Source organism: Arvicola amphibius, chromosome 7, assembly GCF_903992535.2.
Source record: "Arvicola amphibius chromosome 7, mArvAmp1.2, whole genome shotgun sequence".
Taxonomy (NCBI): domain Eukaryota; kingdom Metazoa; phylum Chordata; class Mammalia; order Rodentia; family Cricetidae; genus Arvicola; species Arvicola amphibius.
This window is the reverse complement of record NC_052053.1, coordinates 108,501,032-108,515,738: the sequence shown is the minus strand read 5'-3', so window position 1 is coordinate 108,515,738 and position 14,707 is coordinate 108,501,032. Positions and strand designations below refer to the sequence as shown.

At 41.7% G+C, this 14,707-nt stretch overlaps 1 protein-coding gene across 2 annotated transcripts; it reads left to right on the top strand.

Moving 5' to 3' along the window:
- Positions 1-79: 79 nt before the first annotated feature.
- On the top strand, positions 80-13,988 carry Dmac2l (distal membrane arm assembly component 2 like). 2 transcript variants are annotated; one of them, XM_038336469.1, is made up of 5 exons: positions 80-139; positions 9,806-9,917; positions 11,551-11,759; positions 12,271-12,442; positions 12,881-13,988. In XM_038336469.1, exons 2-5 carry the CDS (start codon positions 9,811-9,813, stop codon positions 12,993-12,995), a joined length of 603 nt encoding a protein of 200 aa, XP_038192397.1. In that variant the 5' UTR covers positions 80-139; positions 9,806-9,810; the 3' UTR covers positions 12,996-13,988. The 2 variants fall into 2 exon arrangements, with proteins under 2 accessions (XP_038192397.1, XP_038192398.1); XM_038336470.1 differs by lacking the exon at positions 80-139 and adding an exon at positions 147-439.
- Positions 13,989-14,707: the final 719 nt, after the last annotated feature.

The following is a 14,707-nucleotide window of genomic DNA, read 5'->3' as shown; positions in this document are numbered from 1 at the left end:
CCCCGCCCCCAAGCGAGGGCCAATGAAATGCACGCTTTTGCCTTCCGTGGGCGTGGCCTACGCTGGCCAATGAGCGAGCGCGGCGGAGGGGAACCCACAGAGGGCGAAGGGCCGGCCAGACGCAGGGACGCTGCGCGTCGTGAGTAGACCAGCGAGGGCGCAGGCGGGGACCGGGTGGTGTTTCGTCTCTCCCGGGCCTCGGAGGGCCCTGGACGCCGCCCTAGGCCGCCAGAGAAGGCCTAGCGTGGCGAGGTGACCTCTGGCTGCCTCGGCCTGTCCTTCGGCCATGCCCCCTGGTCGGTTGGCGACGCCCTGGCCCGGGAGCCGGGGACTGGCAGCTGAACCACCTCCTGCCTGTGTTTGTCACCACCGTCCGGAGGCTTCTGGACCCTTCGTGGGGCTCCTGATGGTGTCGTTCATTCGACTACTGACTCAGCTTGTAAATATCGGGCGCTGAGCTAGGTGCTGGGTGAAAGTAGACAGCTCGGCATCATATAGTGCCTTTAAAAAAAAAAGGCTGACTTATTTGTGAGTGTGTGTGTGTGAGTGTGTGTGTGTGTGTGTGTTTATATGCAATGTGTGCACAGGAACCCGCAGAGACGAGAAAAGGGAGTAAAGGATACCCTGGAACTGGAAGTTTTGGATAATTGTGAGCCACCATGTGGGCTTGGGAACCAACCCTAGGTCCTTGGGCAAGATCTGTTAGCAGTTTTAACCGCGGAGCCTTCTCTCCAGCCCCAACCCTGTCTTAATCACTGGATCAATACACAGTTTTAAATGTCCACGTCTTAGAACAGCCACTCATGGAGCAGGTCACTTTACTGTATTTCCTCTACTGTAAAAATGAAAGCTATATAGTCACCTAAAGGACCTTATAACTCTGTTAAAATGTGTGATTCTTTGTCACCAGTGTAGTTCCTATTCTCTGATGGTGGTTTTGTTCTTAGGGTTAGAACAGCTTAACAGGACTGAAACAGAATGATAGAACTGTCGCTGGGAGGACTTGTTGGTTAAATGTTGGGTTCAGCTAGTAGGTGGCTCCGGCTCAGGGAAACCTCCTCAGACTTCAGACACTCTTCTGTTTACTAGTGCCATTGAGCAGGTAGTAGTGCATATGAGAATAGTCATCAGATGTTGAACTCAGCGAATCATTAGCTTATTATTAGGCTTGAATGATTTATCTCATGAGCAGTACTGGATGGTTTATTTCATTGGTGGGGAAGAAACCGTGTTCCCTGTTTATTCCATCACAGATGAATAGCCTGGATAGTTGGTGTCTTACTTAGGGTTTCTATTGATGTAAAGAGACACCATGACCATGGCGACTCTTATAAAGGAAAACATTTGATTGAGGTGACTCGCTTACATTTTTAGAGGTTAGTTCATTATCATCATGGCTGGGAGCATGGCGGCTTGCAGGCAGACATGGTGCTGGCTACATCTTGATATACAGGTAACAGGAAGTAGATAGACTGAGGCATCAAGCGGTATATTGAGCATATGTGAAACCAAATTTCATCTCCACAGTAACACACTTCCTCCAACAAGACCACACCTACTCCAACAAGGCCATACCTCCTAATAGTACCACTCCATCTGAGGGCCATTTTCTTTCAAACCGCCACAGTCCACTCCCTAGCCCCTAAAGGCTTGTACCCATATCATGATGCAAAAATGTATTTTCAACTTCAAAAGTCCCCATAATCTATACCACTCCTAAACTTATTAAAAGTTTAAAGTTGAAAGTCTCTTCTGAGATTCATGCAATCTCTTAACTATAATCATCTGTAAAATCAAAATAAAAAAGCACATCACATACTTCCAACACATAATGGTACAAGATATATATTACCATCCCAAAATGTAGGGAGGGGAGCATAGTGAGGAAATACTGGACCAAAGCAGGACCACAAACCAGCTAGGCAAACTCTAAACTCTGCATCTCCATGTCTGATGTCAGAGCGCTCTTCAGAACTCCTTCCTGCTCTCTGCAGCTTCACGCAGTGGTCTCTCTAGGCCTCCATTCAGGACACCCCTGACATATGCCTGACCTCAGCAGCTTTCCTTTTCTCAGAGGAAGGTGCACTAATGCCTTTCTTCTATCTTGGTCTCTAAGTCAGACTAGGTGGCCAAAGCTGCCAAGTTCTGCTGCTCATTGGGGCTAGAACATGGCTCCCCATTCAATTATGTCTTCACCAACTTTCTGTCCTTCGCTGCCTAAGCTTGGCTATTCTGGAATTTACTTTTTAGACCAAGCTGGCCTCAAACTCAGAGATCCATAAGCCTCCTCCTTTCAAGTGTTAGGACTAATGGTTCTAAGCTTTTCTTTAGTTCCTTTACACAAATTGGAAACTTAGCTAGGAAGGATTTGCCCTGAAGTCACCACTTCCTTAATTCCATTTCTTACTCTGTCTCCTTGAACATAGGACTTAGTTCCATCCTACTTTCTGTGGTTCCTTAAATTTTATATTTTGTAATTATCTCTGCTCAGTTTGCTCCTTTTCATTATAAATCTTCATTAGAGTTACCACTAATAACCACATAATAGAGTCTATACTAGGCTGCTTTGAGATTTCCTCTGCCAAAGAAATTAATCCAAAACTCTTTACTTTAGTCTCAGGCAAACTTTTTAGGCAAGGGTAAAAAGCAGCCACTTTTTTTTTCACCAAAATATCACAAGAATGATCTCTAGGCAACACACTAAAATTCTTCTCCTCTGAAACCTTTTGAGCCAGCCTCACAATTCTAATAACTCCTAGCACCACTGTCTTCCATGCCCCTACTGGTAAGGTCCATTAAGCAGCGCTTAAAGCATTCCACTGCTTTCCTAACCCAAAGAACTGAAGTCCAAATTCCTGCAAACAGAAGCATAGTCAGGCCGATCATAGCAATATCTTACTCCTTGTGCCAACTTCTCTCTTAGGGTTTCTATTGCTGTAAAGAGACACCATGACCACGGCAACTCTTATAAAGGAAACCATTTAATGAAGGTGGCTTAGATTTTCTGAGGTTCAGTCCATTATCATCATGGCTGGGAGCATGGTGGCATGCAGACAGACATGGTGCTGGCCATATCTTGATATGCAGGCAACAGGAAGTAGACTGAGACACTGGGGTATCTTGAGCATATAAAAACCTCAAAGCCTACCTCCACAGTGACTCACTTCCTCCAACAAGGCCAGACCTCCTAATAGTGCCCTTTGAGGGGCATTCTCTGGATCAAGACCAAGCCTTCCTCCCGGGGCAGTGGTAGCCATACCAACCTCCATAACTCTTATGTTAATCCATTTCCACTGGCTCTGAAGGTGAGTAAAAAGAATCTTGACCCTCACCCAGGCAGCAAGAGGCCACAGCCCTGGTTTAGCCATTACTCTGCATGTGGACCACAAAAGCATGCAGGATGCCAGGCTCGTCTCTCCCTCTATCAGATGGTGACCATTATACCGTAACCTTCAATCCTTTTGCTGTGGGAGGAGGTGGCTTAAATAAATGAACAGAAGAGTCCTGTTTAAAATTTTCAAAAACTTTATAAGTTCCAGTTTGGGGTCTGGTTTCTTTCTCAAGGAGTTTTGGATCTATACACTGGATGAGTCTGGAAATGGGTTGGTTACTAGATTCCCTACTGCTATGCTACAATGTAGCCTTCCTTTGTTTGGTTCTTGAGTTTTTCTACTTATGTAGATAAAAACAAAAAACAAAACAATAGCCTGTTCTGGTGGTGGAGGCCGGTAGGATTTGCTGAAGGAGGTAGAGGCAGGTGGATCTGGAGTTCGAGGCCAGTTTGGACTACACATTTTGGGAGGAGGCGGAAATTTTTAATAATAATAATAATAATAATAAAAAGAAAAGAAAATAAATAAAACAAAACAAAAACCAAAAACCCTGAGGCTTCTTGCCCGTAGCAAAGGTCCATACAGGTCAGGCCATTGTAAGCCTTGCTTCGCCTCTGCTGCCAGTTACAATAACTGTACTCATTTGCCTTTGGTGATTTAATGCCCCCGACCCCTGCTAATCCTGGACACAAACCTAGCACACTTACTTCAGTTGAGCAGCAGTGTCTGGCACAAGAAGAGCAAGCGACAACAAAAGCTCTTCAACGTGCTGGTGCCGCTCCAGCATTTTAAGTGTTATAGGGTTATTGAAGGGCATGTCTTCTGGGCCCTCCCATTGTAGAGAGCTGGGTTTTACATGTACCCACTCCAGCATTCTAATTCCCTGAACCTTAAAATCCCTTATCAATACTAAGCCAAAGTGTCATATGTCTGCAGCTCCTTTTCTGTAGAACATCTTTTTGACAAGCTCTCTATCCAATCCATCAAACTTAAGACATTTTTTTAAGCTGGTGAGCTGCCATATTAAACCTAGAGTTCCCACTCAGTGGCCCCATATCTATAAACTCAGCCTGATCCAGTTTTATGTTCCACCATTATCCCATATTTTAAAAATTCATTCCCATATAATTTCCCCAGAGTTTTGCTTAAATGAATTGGCAAACTTACTAAGTTCTTTAGTGATATAGCACATTTTCCCAAGGACTACTTTTTCACCTCTAGGAGCCTGCTTAGCCTTGAGTCTGGTTACAGGTACAGAGGCAACTGTTGGTGGGTGCTGAGGGCCATCAGTGTTGTCTTGCATGGCATCTCCTTCAGAAAAAGTTACTGCCAGTTCAGCAGCCAATGAAGGGTTTATTCCCTCAGGCATGGGAGTGCAGTCCTGCAGGGTCCAAGGTAGGGATGCTTCTGCTAAGGGTAGAGAAACTTCTTCCTCAAATGAGATAAACCCTTTAGAGTCTTAGAGTTCCAAGTCTTTAGCTTCATAAGTATCGTACCACACATATCCATTCCAAGGCACGGAATCCCATCCTTACCAGCCGGTGCTCTTGAAGTGCCAACACCTTCTGAGGTAGAGATTTGTATTTGCACTCTAATTCAGCTAATTTTAAAATGAGGATTTGTGATCAGCAGCCTGAGCTTTCTTCTATTCCAGTATACACTTAGAAATTTTTAGATTGCTTATGTACATCTCATTAATTCTATCGCTGAGCTCATTCTTCTCCATTGTCAGTTTATCCAGAGATGCCAAAGTAACAGCCAGCTTGTCGTTTCCCTTTTTTCTTGTAAATTGTCTTTTTTATTTATTTATAGAGTCATTAAATTTCTTGCTTCTCATAAGAGGAGAATCAGAATTATCAAATGCATTTACCTCAATAAGTTCTTCAAATAACCCACACCACGGACTTGTAGTATTCTGCTAGCATTCAGTGGTGTAGGTTTTGGCAAGTTGGAAAGCCAGGTCCTGAAACCACCAAGCTTACTAGAAAAGTTCATCCTTACGATTCCATTTCTCTAGAACCACTCATGGTGCCACAATCTGTATTAGTCGGTGTTCTCTAAAGAAACAGGACAAAAAGATGTGTGAATGTCCTATAAGACAGATGTGTGTGAATGTCCTATAAGACAGATGTGTGAGAATGTCCTATAAGACAGATGTGTGTGAATGTCCTATAAGACAGATGTGTGAGAATGTCCTATAAGACAGATGTGTGTGAATGTCCTATAAGACAGATGTGTGTGAATGTCCTATAAGACAGATGAACTTGCCATCAAGAGTGAGGGTGAGAGAGCAAAAAACAAAGTTCCCTTTTGTATCCTTTTATCTGGGCGGCCACAAGAAGATATGGCTCAGATTTAGGGTGGGTCTTCCTGCTTCAAATAATCTGAAGGAAATCCCTTCCTGAAGTGCCCAGGAACTCGGGCTTTAGGGTCAGATGCAGTCAAGTTGACCACCGGATAAGCTATCATACCATCTGTCCATCTCCCTGGTGATAAAATCTTGTAAACTGTAGTGCAGTGTCACACGGCAGTCGACAGATTCCCTCAGAAAGCTGCCCCAGTGTTTCCTTTCTGTGTGTAGAGGGTTCTGCCCACTGTCATAATAAGATGATAAGATAACATGTCATATCATATGATTATATATCATAATAAGATAACAGTTGCATCACAAGGATCTCTCAAAATGTTCTTATAATCACAACTTACAGCTTCCCATGGTAACCCTCCTGCCATTCTTCCTTTCCATAATTTTGTCATCTTCAGGGTGTTATACAGGGGCTGGAGAGATGGCTTAGTAGTTAAGACTGCAAAAAAAAGAGCACTTACTGATTTTATTAGTCAGGGTTCTCTAGAAGAACAGAACTTAATATTCATTTATTAAATGAATAAACGTGTGTGTGTGTGTGTGTGTGTATACACATTAGAGATCTGGCCTTTATTAATTCACAAATATAATTGCAAATTTTAGAATCACTGTTATAAACTTAGGGCTGCTTATGATAGTAAACAGATGTGTGTTTTCTTTTTTATAATTTAAATTTCTGGGTTACTATGGCACCAGTCATATAGCAAGGATTTTCTAATCTGCTTTTAACTGGTTTAACTCACTAGCGTCCCATTTACTAACTCACCACTAGAGGTCTCCTCTTTCCATGTAGAAAGGATTCTCCCTGCTAGCTGCTTGCTTTCCAGCAGGAAGTGCTTCTCAGATGTCAGTCCACAAAGTTGAAGTTGAAAATGTAAAAACTCACCAGATTTTTAAGCCTATATATATATACTTAATTTTTACTGTAACTTGGTTTAAAGATAACATATGATGTTTTCAGAAATCATAACTGAAATAAAGCTGGCCTTACCTTTATTTAAACTGGATTAAAAAGTGAACCACATTGACTCCAGCAAAAGTATTCAGGTCTCAGGGATTCTGCTATTTCCCTTGTTGAGTAACAAGTCCGGCTTGACTTTTGCACATGGATAGCCGGCCACTGAAGACGACCCATCAGCAGACACTTGTAAACTTGTGCATTATGTTGAGAGGATGGATATAAGTGGTCCTTGTTCTTCTTTTACCTCTGCCTGCTCCTCTCCCCACTTAATCTTCCTCACTGAAAACTCTCTTTTAGTTTGTACTTGCCTAACAGGTACTCAGCCTGGTGGTCAGTCCCCGGCACTGCCAAAAAGAGGGAGGGGTTGGGGAGACAGAGAACAGGGGAGAGGCATGAATGCGGTGGGTATTCCCAGATTCCGTCATCAGGGTTCACGCTCACTGCCTCAGCATCCTACCCTTTCCTCAGCTTCAGAATGCCTCCCACTCAGGCATCTTTTAAGTCTTCTCTCTCTTGAGTTCTAGAATCATCCAGAGTCCTCTTGGTAGGGAAGAGCACTAGGTTCAAATACGATACTGACACAAATTCTCTATGAAACATTGAGCAAGTTCCTTTAGAAACATGCATTTATTAATGCCCCACCTTGTTCCAGAAAGGATTTAAAGTGTCAGCATGTTACTTAATATCAAGGCTTCAGTTTCCTCATCTCTAAATGAGAGGTTTCATGTGGCTGACTTAAGTTCCTTCCAGCTCTAACACCTTGTGACTCTAATTCCAGTGATTTTGTTGGTCGTCTTCCCTTAGGAATCCTGCCAACACTTCATATTTAAAATATGAAAATCTAAGAGAAAAAAAACTGAGCTCACAACCCTGTCCCCTGTTCACTTACTTACCTTGGTATGTATGTGTTCATGTATGTCCTTTGTGCTCACATCTGTGTGTTTGCATGTGGTTAGCCTTGAGTGTCCTCCTCACTTTCTGTTGTGGGATATCCATCAAAGGCATGGGTTTAAGCCCATAGAAGGTCTTTATTAGCTGACTGCTGACTACACTGGGCATTTGGGATCCCAGTATAGCCCCAAGCCTTTCTCATGGTGAGCTTTTAAGCACAAAAGCCATGTTCTATATTGACAAACTTCAGTTAAAAAGAATAGTTAGCCAGAAGTAGAACAACAGAAGCCAAAATACAAGGTTGGTATATTTAGAGACATCCCTGTAACTATGAGCTTTTTTTTTTTTTTTTTTTTTTTTTTTTTGGTTTTTCGAGACAGGGTTTCTCTGTGGCTTTAGAGCCTGTCCTGGAACTAGCTCTTGTAGACCAGGCTGGTCTCGAACTCACAGAGATCCGCCTGCCTCTGCCTCCCGAGTGCTGGGATTAAAGGCGTGCGCCACCATCGCCCGGCTAACTATGAGCTTTGATGGATTAGGTCTTTGTTTTCATTTTGACCAGTGATGCTGTCTACGTGCTAAGTTTTATGGGTGGTATTTCCTTCATGGAATCAGTTGTGCTAAGTTCTGAGGCCCTGTTACATTTCCACCTTATTTCTTAGAGGTCCCCACACTGATCCTGGAGGCTTGTCAATTAGGCTAGACAGGCTGGCCAGCAAGGCATCTTTCTGTCTCTACTTCCCCACCACTGGGATTAGGTGCAGGCTACCAAATAGGCTTTTTATGTAAATGCTGGGGATCCAAACTCAGGCCCTCATGTTTGTGGGCAAGCACTTTACTCATCAAACCATCCTTGATATTGGCATCTGATAAGGACATCACTGATCCAGATATCATATTCAACTCTTGTAGCTCTTGTCTCTGTATGTCCCTTACTGAACCATATGGAATCTTAACTCTAACATCGTTGTATCCTTCTGCGACTAAGTGCTTTACTTTGGAGCCCTTGTTAGCTATTTCCGTACCATTCTGTATTTATTCATTCATTCATTTATTTATTTATTTATTTATTTATTTATTTATTTATAAACAGATTGTAGTTATATTGCTCAGGCTAGCCACAAATTCCTGTGCTCAAGTGACCCTCCTACCTCAACCTCTAAAGTAGCTAGGACTATAGGACTGTGTCACCGTGTCTGACTTGATCTTTGGTTTTGCTGCTGCTGTCTGAGTAAATTCCCTGGAGCACAGCTTCAGCAATGCCAGTGCTCTGATCTTACATCTCAGTGACTCTCTGCTGTCTGCAGAATATAGTCCAGACACCCTGGCTGCAAGAGCTTTGCGACCTGGCAGTGCAGTGTCTGACTTCTTTTCCTGACCTCCATGTACAGCCAGAGTGACTGACAGCATGCCTTATTTTCCTCCTTGACTTGCAACCTCTCATAGCTTTGCCTGACTTTTTTGTCACTGAATCATCTCTGTCCTTGTTTTAGCTCCTTCAAGGCTTATATCAAGTCTTGTCATTTATTTTAACTTCTTGGCAGCATGGGCCACTCCATTCTGGATTGACTTGTAATTTCCTCAAAGATAGAGACCACATTTTACTTTTCTTGTAGCCCCTAACCCTCACACCTGACCCATAGATAGATAAGATAAATCTATCGAGACTTAATCAGAATATTTTCTCAGCTTGTGGCTGGAAACCATCTGAACAAATCATCTCTTTTCACAAATGAAAAAATCCAGAGTCAGAGAAGTGAAATTGTTTGCTCAGGCTCCTCTCCTGTCTAGCATAGGTTTGTTTGTGCTCTGATGACCCACTTGTATCTTTATCCCAAATAGATCTGCTTTTATTTTTTTTCTCTGCCTGGATGGGAATACTGTCACCCTGCCACGTTGTTCCCTATGGGGCCATAGCTTGTCATTTTGTTTTCGAAATATATATACTGAAAGTGGAGCTGGTTTGAACAAATCTATAGTTATACAGGAAATAAGCATTAAGGCATTAAGGGGCAGCACTGCAGACAATTAAGGTTCAAACAATGAAATTTAAGCTAGAAGGAACCTTAAGACATCACCTAGTCCCAACCTTTCCTTTTGAGCAAATAAGAAACAAATAAAACCCAAGAATTGGAGACAGAAGTGTCTGGTCAGTAACATCAGCTGTTGGCACAAGACTCAACAATGGAGTGTGGAGTACTTAGCAGAGGTGTGGGCTCTGGTCAATGACTTCATGAGAGCACTGTTTTGTGTGTCTAGATCAAATGATGGTGCTTGGAAAAATTTCGAGGCAACTCTGCAGCTTAAAGAAAATCCCACGGTCATGTGACTCCAGATACTTCTGGGAATGGTTGAATACAGTGTTTAATAAGTAAGTGACTCTAATTAAGTGAAGAAACGTGGGAATTTTTATAACTGGACAGGCTCCAAATCACTCTTTGGCTAGTTGCTTATTTCTTGTGTTTCAAATTATTTTTCTTTTGAACAATATGCACAGTAAGATGCTAATATTTTTACAGATAATAAAACATACTTAAACAGAAAAATAGCTTACAAAATATTGAGTTGCTTGTCTGAGTTATAGAATATTAGTGTTTTTTTCTTTTTTAAGATTTTTTTATTTTTACTTTATGTGTTACATGCATATATGGGTGTGCACCATGTGTGTACCTGGTGCCCACAGAGGTTAGAAGGGCATCATCACCTGGAACTGGAGCTATAGATAGTTGTGAGCCACCATGTAGGTACTGGGAACTGAACCCAGGTCCTCTATAAGAGCAATAAGTGTTTTTACCCAGCAAGCCATCTCCAGCCCCAAGTAGACTTTTTCTTATTTGTGTACTGATATCCTTTAAGTTATCTAAAATGGATTTTTATTCTTTTTTATACTCAACAATATGTGTAACTTTGAAATCCTCATTCTCTAGCTTCTTGAGGAATGTTAATAGCCTGTCGAGTCCTACTAGGAGAACTCTGGTGTTTAAAAACTTAGTGTGGCCAGATGTGGTGGTGGCTCACACCTTTAATCCCCAGCACTTGAGAGACATGCAGGAGAATTTCTGTGAATTCAAAGTCAGCCTGGTCTATATAGTGAATTCCAGAACAGTAGGACTACATACAGAAAAATTTAAATAAAATAAATAAAAAATTAGAACTTAGTATATGGCATACTCATAGAAGTACCATATTGAGACAGGTACAACAAACTTACTGCCTAATATCACCATTGTGACTGCAAAAGAAAAGGGCATTTGCAGAAATTAGTAAATAGCACTAAGAGACTAATTTGAAAATGGCTTCAAAATTATTCCCTTTTCAGCCATTTGTTTGTTCGTACAGTGTCTCTCTATGTAGCTCTGGCTGTCCTGGAACTCGATCTATAGACCGGGCTAGCTTCAAGGTCATGGAGATCCACTGCCTCTGCTTCCCGAGTGCTGCAATTAAAAGTGTGTGCACCATGCCTTTAATGTTTTCTCAGTGATGAAAATGGTCCCCAGATAGTCACTCTGTTGTGTTAGGATCTCTGTCTGTCAAGCTCCATGACACATATGAATGCTTGCCTAACACAGGGAGGACCTGGGTTTAAGACCCAGAACCAAAAAAATAAATAAAATAAAATAAAATCGCACCATACCAGATATGAGAGCACATACCTGTAATCTCACCACTGAGGAGGCAAAGGGAAAAAAAAGATCATGAGTTCAAAGCTAGCCTGACTGGGACAGTGCCTCCAAAATGTTAGTAATCATATTAATATATCTTATCAGAGATTAAAACTAAAGAAAGAAAGGGAGGAAGAAAGAAAAGGAAGGAAAGAAAAAGGGAAAAAGTAAGCAGAAACAGCTACAGAGAGCTGCAGTTTTTATTTTTATGGATCTCGTTAATATATTTACTCCTCAGTCATTTGAAATAAAAATGTATTTCTGGCCCATATTTATATTGGTGAACACAGCTGAGGAACTAGTGACAATGGAAGTAAACTGTTTCTGTTTCCTTGTCAACAGAGTAGATTATGAACGCATCAGGGATGTCGGCCCTGACAGGGCAGCATCTGAGTGGCTACTGCGGTGTGGGGCCAAAGTGCGCTACTGTGGCCACCAGAAGTGGCTGGAGGACTACAACAACCTCCCGGGAGGCTCCATGGACAGGTACAAGATCCAAGCAATCGATGCCACCGATTCTTGTATCATGGACATTGGACTGGAGCACATGGGTGAGTCCCTGCCACTTGGTTGTAGGGCATGCAGGCGATTCACAATGATTGGTTTGCTACAGTTGCTCACTGTTATAGTCATGTGTTTGTTTTTGCACATTTCACTAAAATTGCTAGTTTATTCCTGTGTTAGATATTTATCTTCAAAGTAAATAGAGATCATGTGATAGACACCTTCCTTCCTTCCTCCCTTATGAGCATCTTTCTATGTTCTTTTGTTCACTTAAAATTCAAAGTCTGTTTGATTTTATCAGACTATCTTAGTCAAACGGACGTCTTTGTGAACATAAGACTAATATCCAGACAGCTTCTGCTCATGTGGGGATTTCAGAGTGGCCCTTGCACCAGCCCAAGCTGTGTAATGAGTATGTCATGTATGGTCGATAGGTGAGCAGACACTCCAGTTTCCATGGACCAGGCAAAGCCAGGACAGTCCCACCCTAGGTGAACCAAGGACTGTTAGTCACGGTAACAATAAGATAGATTCTTAAACTTTGAATTTTCCCTACAGAGGGCCTAGAGCATGTTGAAAAAATAACACTGTGCAAGTGTCATTACATTGAAGATAACTGTTTGCAGAGGCTCAGTCAACTTGAAAAGCTACGAAAAAGCCTATTGGAAATGGAAATAATTGCCTGTGGGAATGTCACAGACAATGGCATCATTGCTTTGAGACATTTTAGGTAAGTGGTCAAAAACAAAACAAAACAAAACTTTATCAGAGTAGCGGTAATCTCAGCACCACGGCAGGTGGAGATGTTTGAGACGTGAGAGTCAAAGTACTCGACCATTCATTTATCTCTTAACACCAGTGGAGGCTTCAGAGCTTCTTCTCTTATAGAAACTTGAAAACCTTTAAGGACTTCGGGGGGTTGTTTGTTTATGTTTTTATTGATATTTTATAAACAAAGGAGATCTGTTTTGTATGTTATAGAAATAAAAGAGACTCAGAAATATCAGTGAAACATGATAATTTAAGTCTTGCATGAGTTTCATTTAAAGTAGCCTTCCAAGACTGTTACTCTAGAAGCTGTTTGGAAGGTGTGGGGTGATGTAAATACCTGTGCATGTTATTTTTCTAAACTAGACAAACTGCAGTGACTTTTGTTCTCTCCTCGCAGGAGCCTCAGGTATTTGTTCTTAAGTGATCTTCCCGGAGTGAAAGATAAAGACAGCCTTGCCCAGGTCCTCAAGACAGCGCTGCCTGCTCTAGAGCTGAAATTAAACCTGCAGTAAAATAAGTCTGTGCTCTCGGTTTAAAGCGCCATTTCAAAGTGCTGATGCTCAGTAGCCGCAAACACCACCTAGCCACCCGCAGGCCTGGAGACGGTTTGGGAGTGGAGACTGGACGTTAGCCGGGAAGTAAATGTGTAAACGTGACTTGCTAAAGTTACTTAGTTGAAAGTGAGAGATTATGCACATTGGATCACTTTTAAAATTACAAAGTAACAGGGTGGTGATGGCACACGCCTCTAACCCCAGCGCTCGGGAGGCAGAGGCAGGTGGATCTCTGAGTTCGAGACCAGCCTGGTCTACAGAGCGAGTTCCAGGACAGGCTCCAAAGCTACAGAGAAACCCTGTCTCAGAAAAAAAAATTACAACGTAACATTTTAATTCTAATGTATTCCCCATTGACAAATACACTGTAGATATTGCTTGGTGTAGATACTAACATAGAGTTCTTTAAGATACAGTGCAATTATTCTTTTTTACATTACAATACTTTACATCTTTAAAGGCACTGAAGCGTGTTGCTGTAAATGCCTGGTTATGAAAAACTGAAAGCTCGGTTTCAGATGCAGTGATGGAGTCAGTCATGAACAGCTGTCCGTGGTGTTGACATAGCACACTGGATTGCTTCCTAAGCTCCTGCATTGCATTGCATATACTTTTAAACAGGTACATACCTTTTTAAATACCCTTTGTCAGAATGAAACAGGCTGGTTAATTCGTCCTTCTTTTAAGCTTGGGCTAGTGCTGGTTAAAACTGAACACAGGTTCTTGTCTGTATCCTAACTAGTTTTGCTGGTAAAACAAAACAAGAACCGAAAAAAATCCCTACTGCCCTTCTGCTTCAAACAAAATGTTAGTGTGCTGATTAAAAGCTAAATTTTGCTATCCCCCAAATATTTTGAATGTTGCCCCCTTTGAAATCAAGGAACATGAAAATATAAATATGAAAATGAATTTTCTATCTAGAAAACACTAATAAAGAATGTCATAAGGGGATAAAATTAGTCTTTAATGTTTTACTTGAAATAGCTGTATTTTTATCGCCATAGTTACATGCTGTGTCATGTGTAGGTTTCTGTATGTATGGTTGGTTATCAGGTTACTGACTGTAAATTTGACTGGAAATGACCTGCAGTGCAGGTTTCAGGCAGAAAGGGAAGCGTTAGTTGTTTTTAGAACTATGCTTGTAGAAAAACACCCTCATTTGTGGGAAAATGCGAATGACATATATCCCTGTCATTTACAAGTCAGAAAATAGTAAAAAGGAGCAAAGACAAGGTAGAACACATGTAGAATGGGCTCATGTGGTACGTGGTGATTCCATGTGGAAGATGAGGTTTGCAGAAATCGCTCCATTGAGCATGAGCATAAATGTAACACATTACACTGAAGACATTCAAACCCTTTTATCTCAAGTTTGTTTCAGTACTGCGTGGCCCAACAGCCAGTTCATCATGACTCCATCTGGAGAGACTTTGCTAGTCTGCAGTTTTCTATAAAACTACTGAATAAACTAGGCAGTTACAGTCATTTGCTTTTTTCAAATACATTTTTATTGATTTAAGGGGGAGTGGGGGAAGGCAATTTGAACTACTCACAGAAGTTGGTATCCTTCCTTGTCATTTAAATCATGGCTATTAAGAGGAATTGAATACTATTGGAGCTGTTAATCAGCCCTTGTCAGGTCTGTGGAAGAAGCTATATATATTTAGGAA

Coding starts and splice junctions, on each gene's coding strand:
- Dmac2l (XM_038336469.1), top strand. CDS start 9,811: ATGATGGTGCTTGGAAAAATTTCGAGGCAACTCTGCAGCTTAAAGAAA. Junction 11,760..12,270: donor CATTGGACTGGAGCACATGG/GTGAGTCCCTGC, acceptor TTTTCCCTACAG/AGGGCCTAGAGCATGTTGAA. Junction 12,443..12,880: donor ATTGCTTTGAGACATTTTAG/GTAAGTGGTCAA, acceptor CTCTCCTCGCAG/GAGCCTCAGGTATTTGTTCT.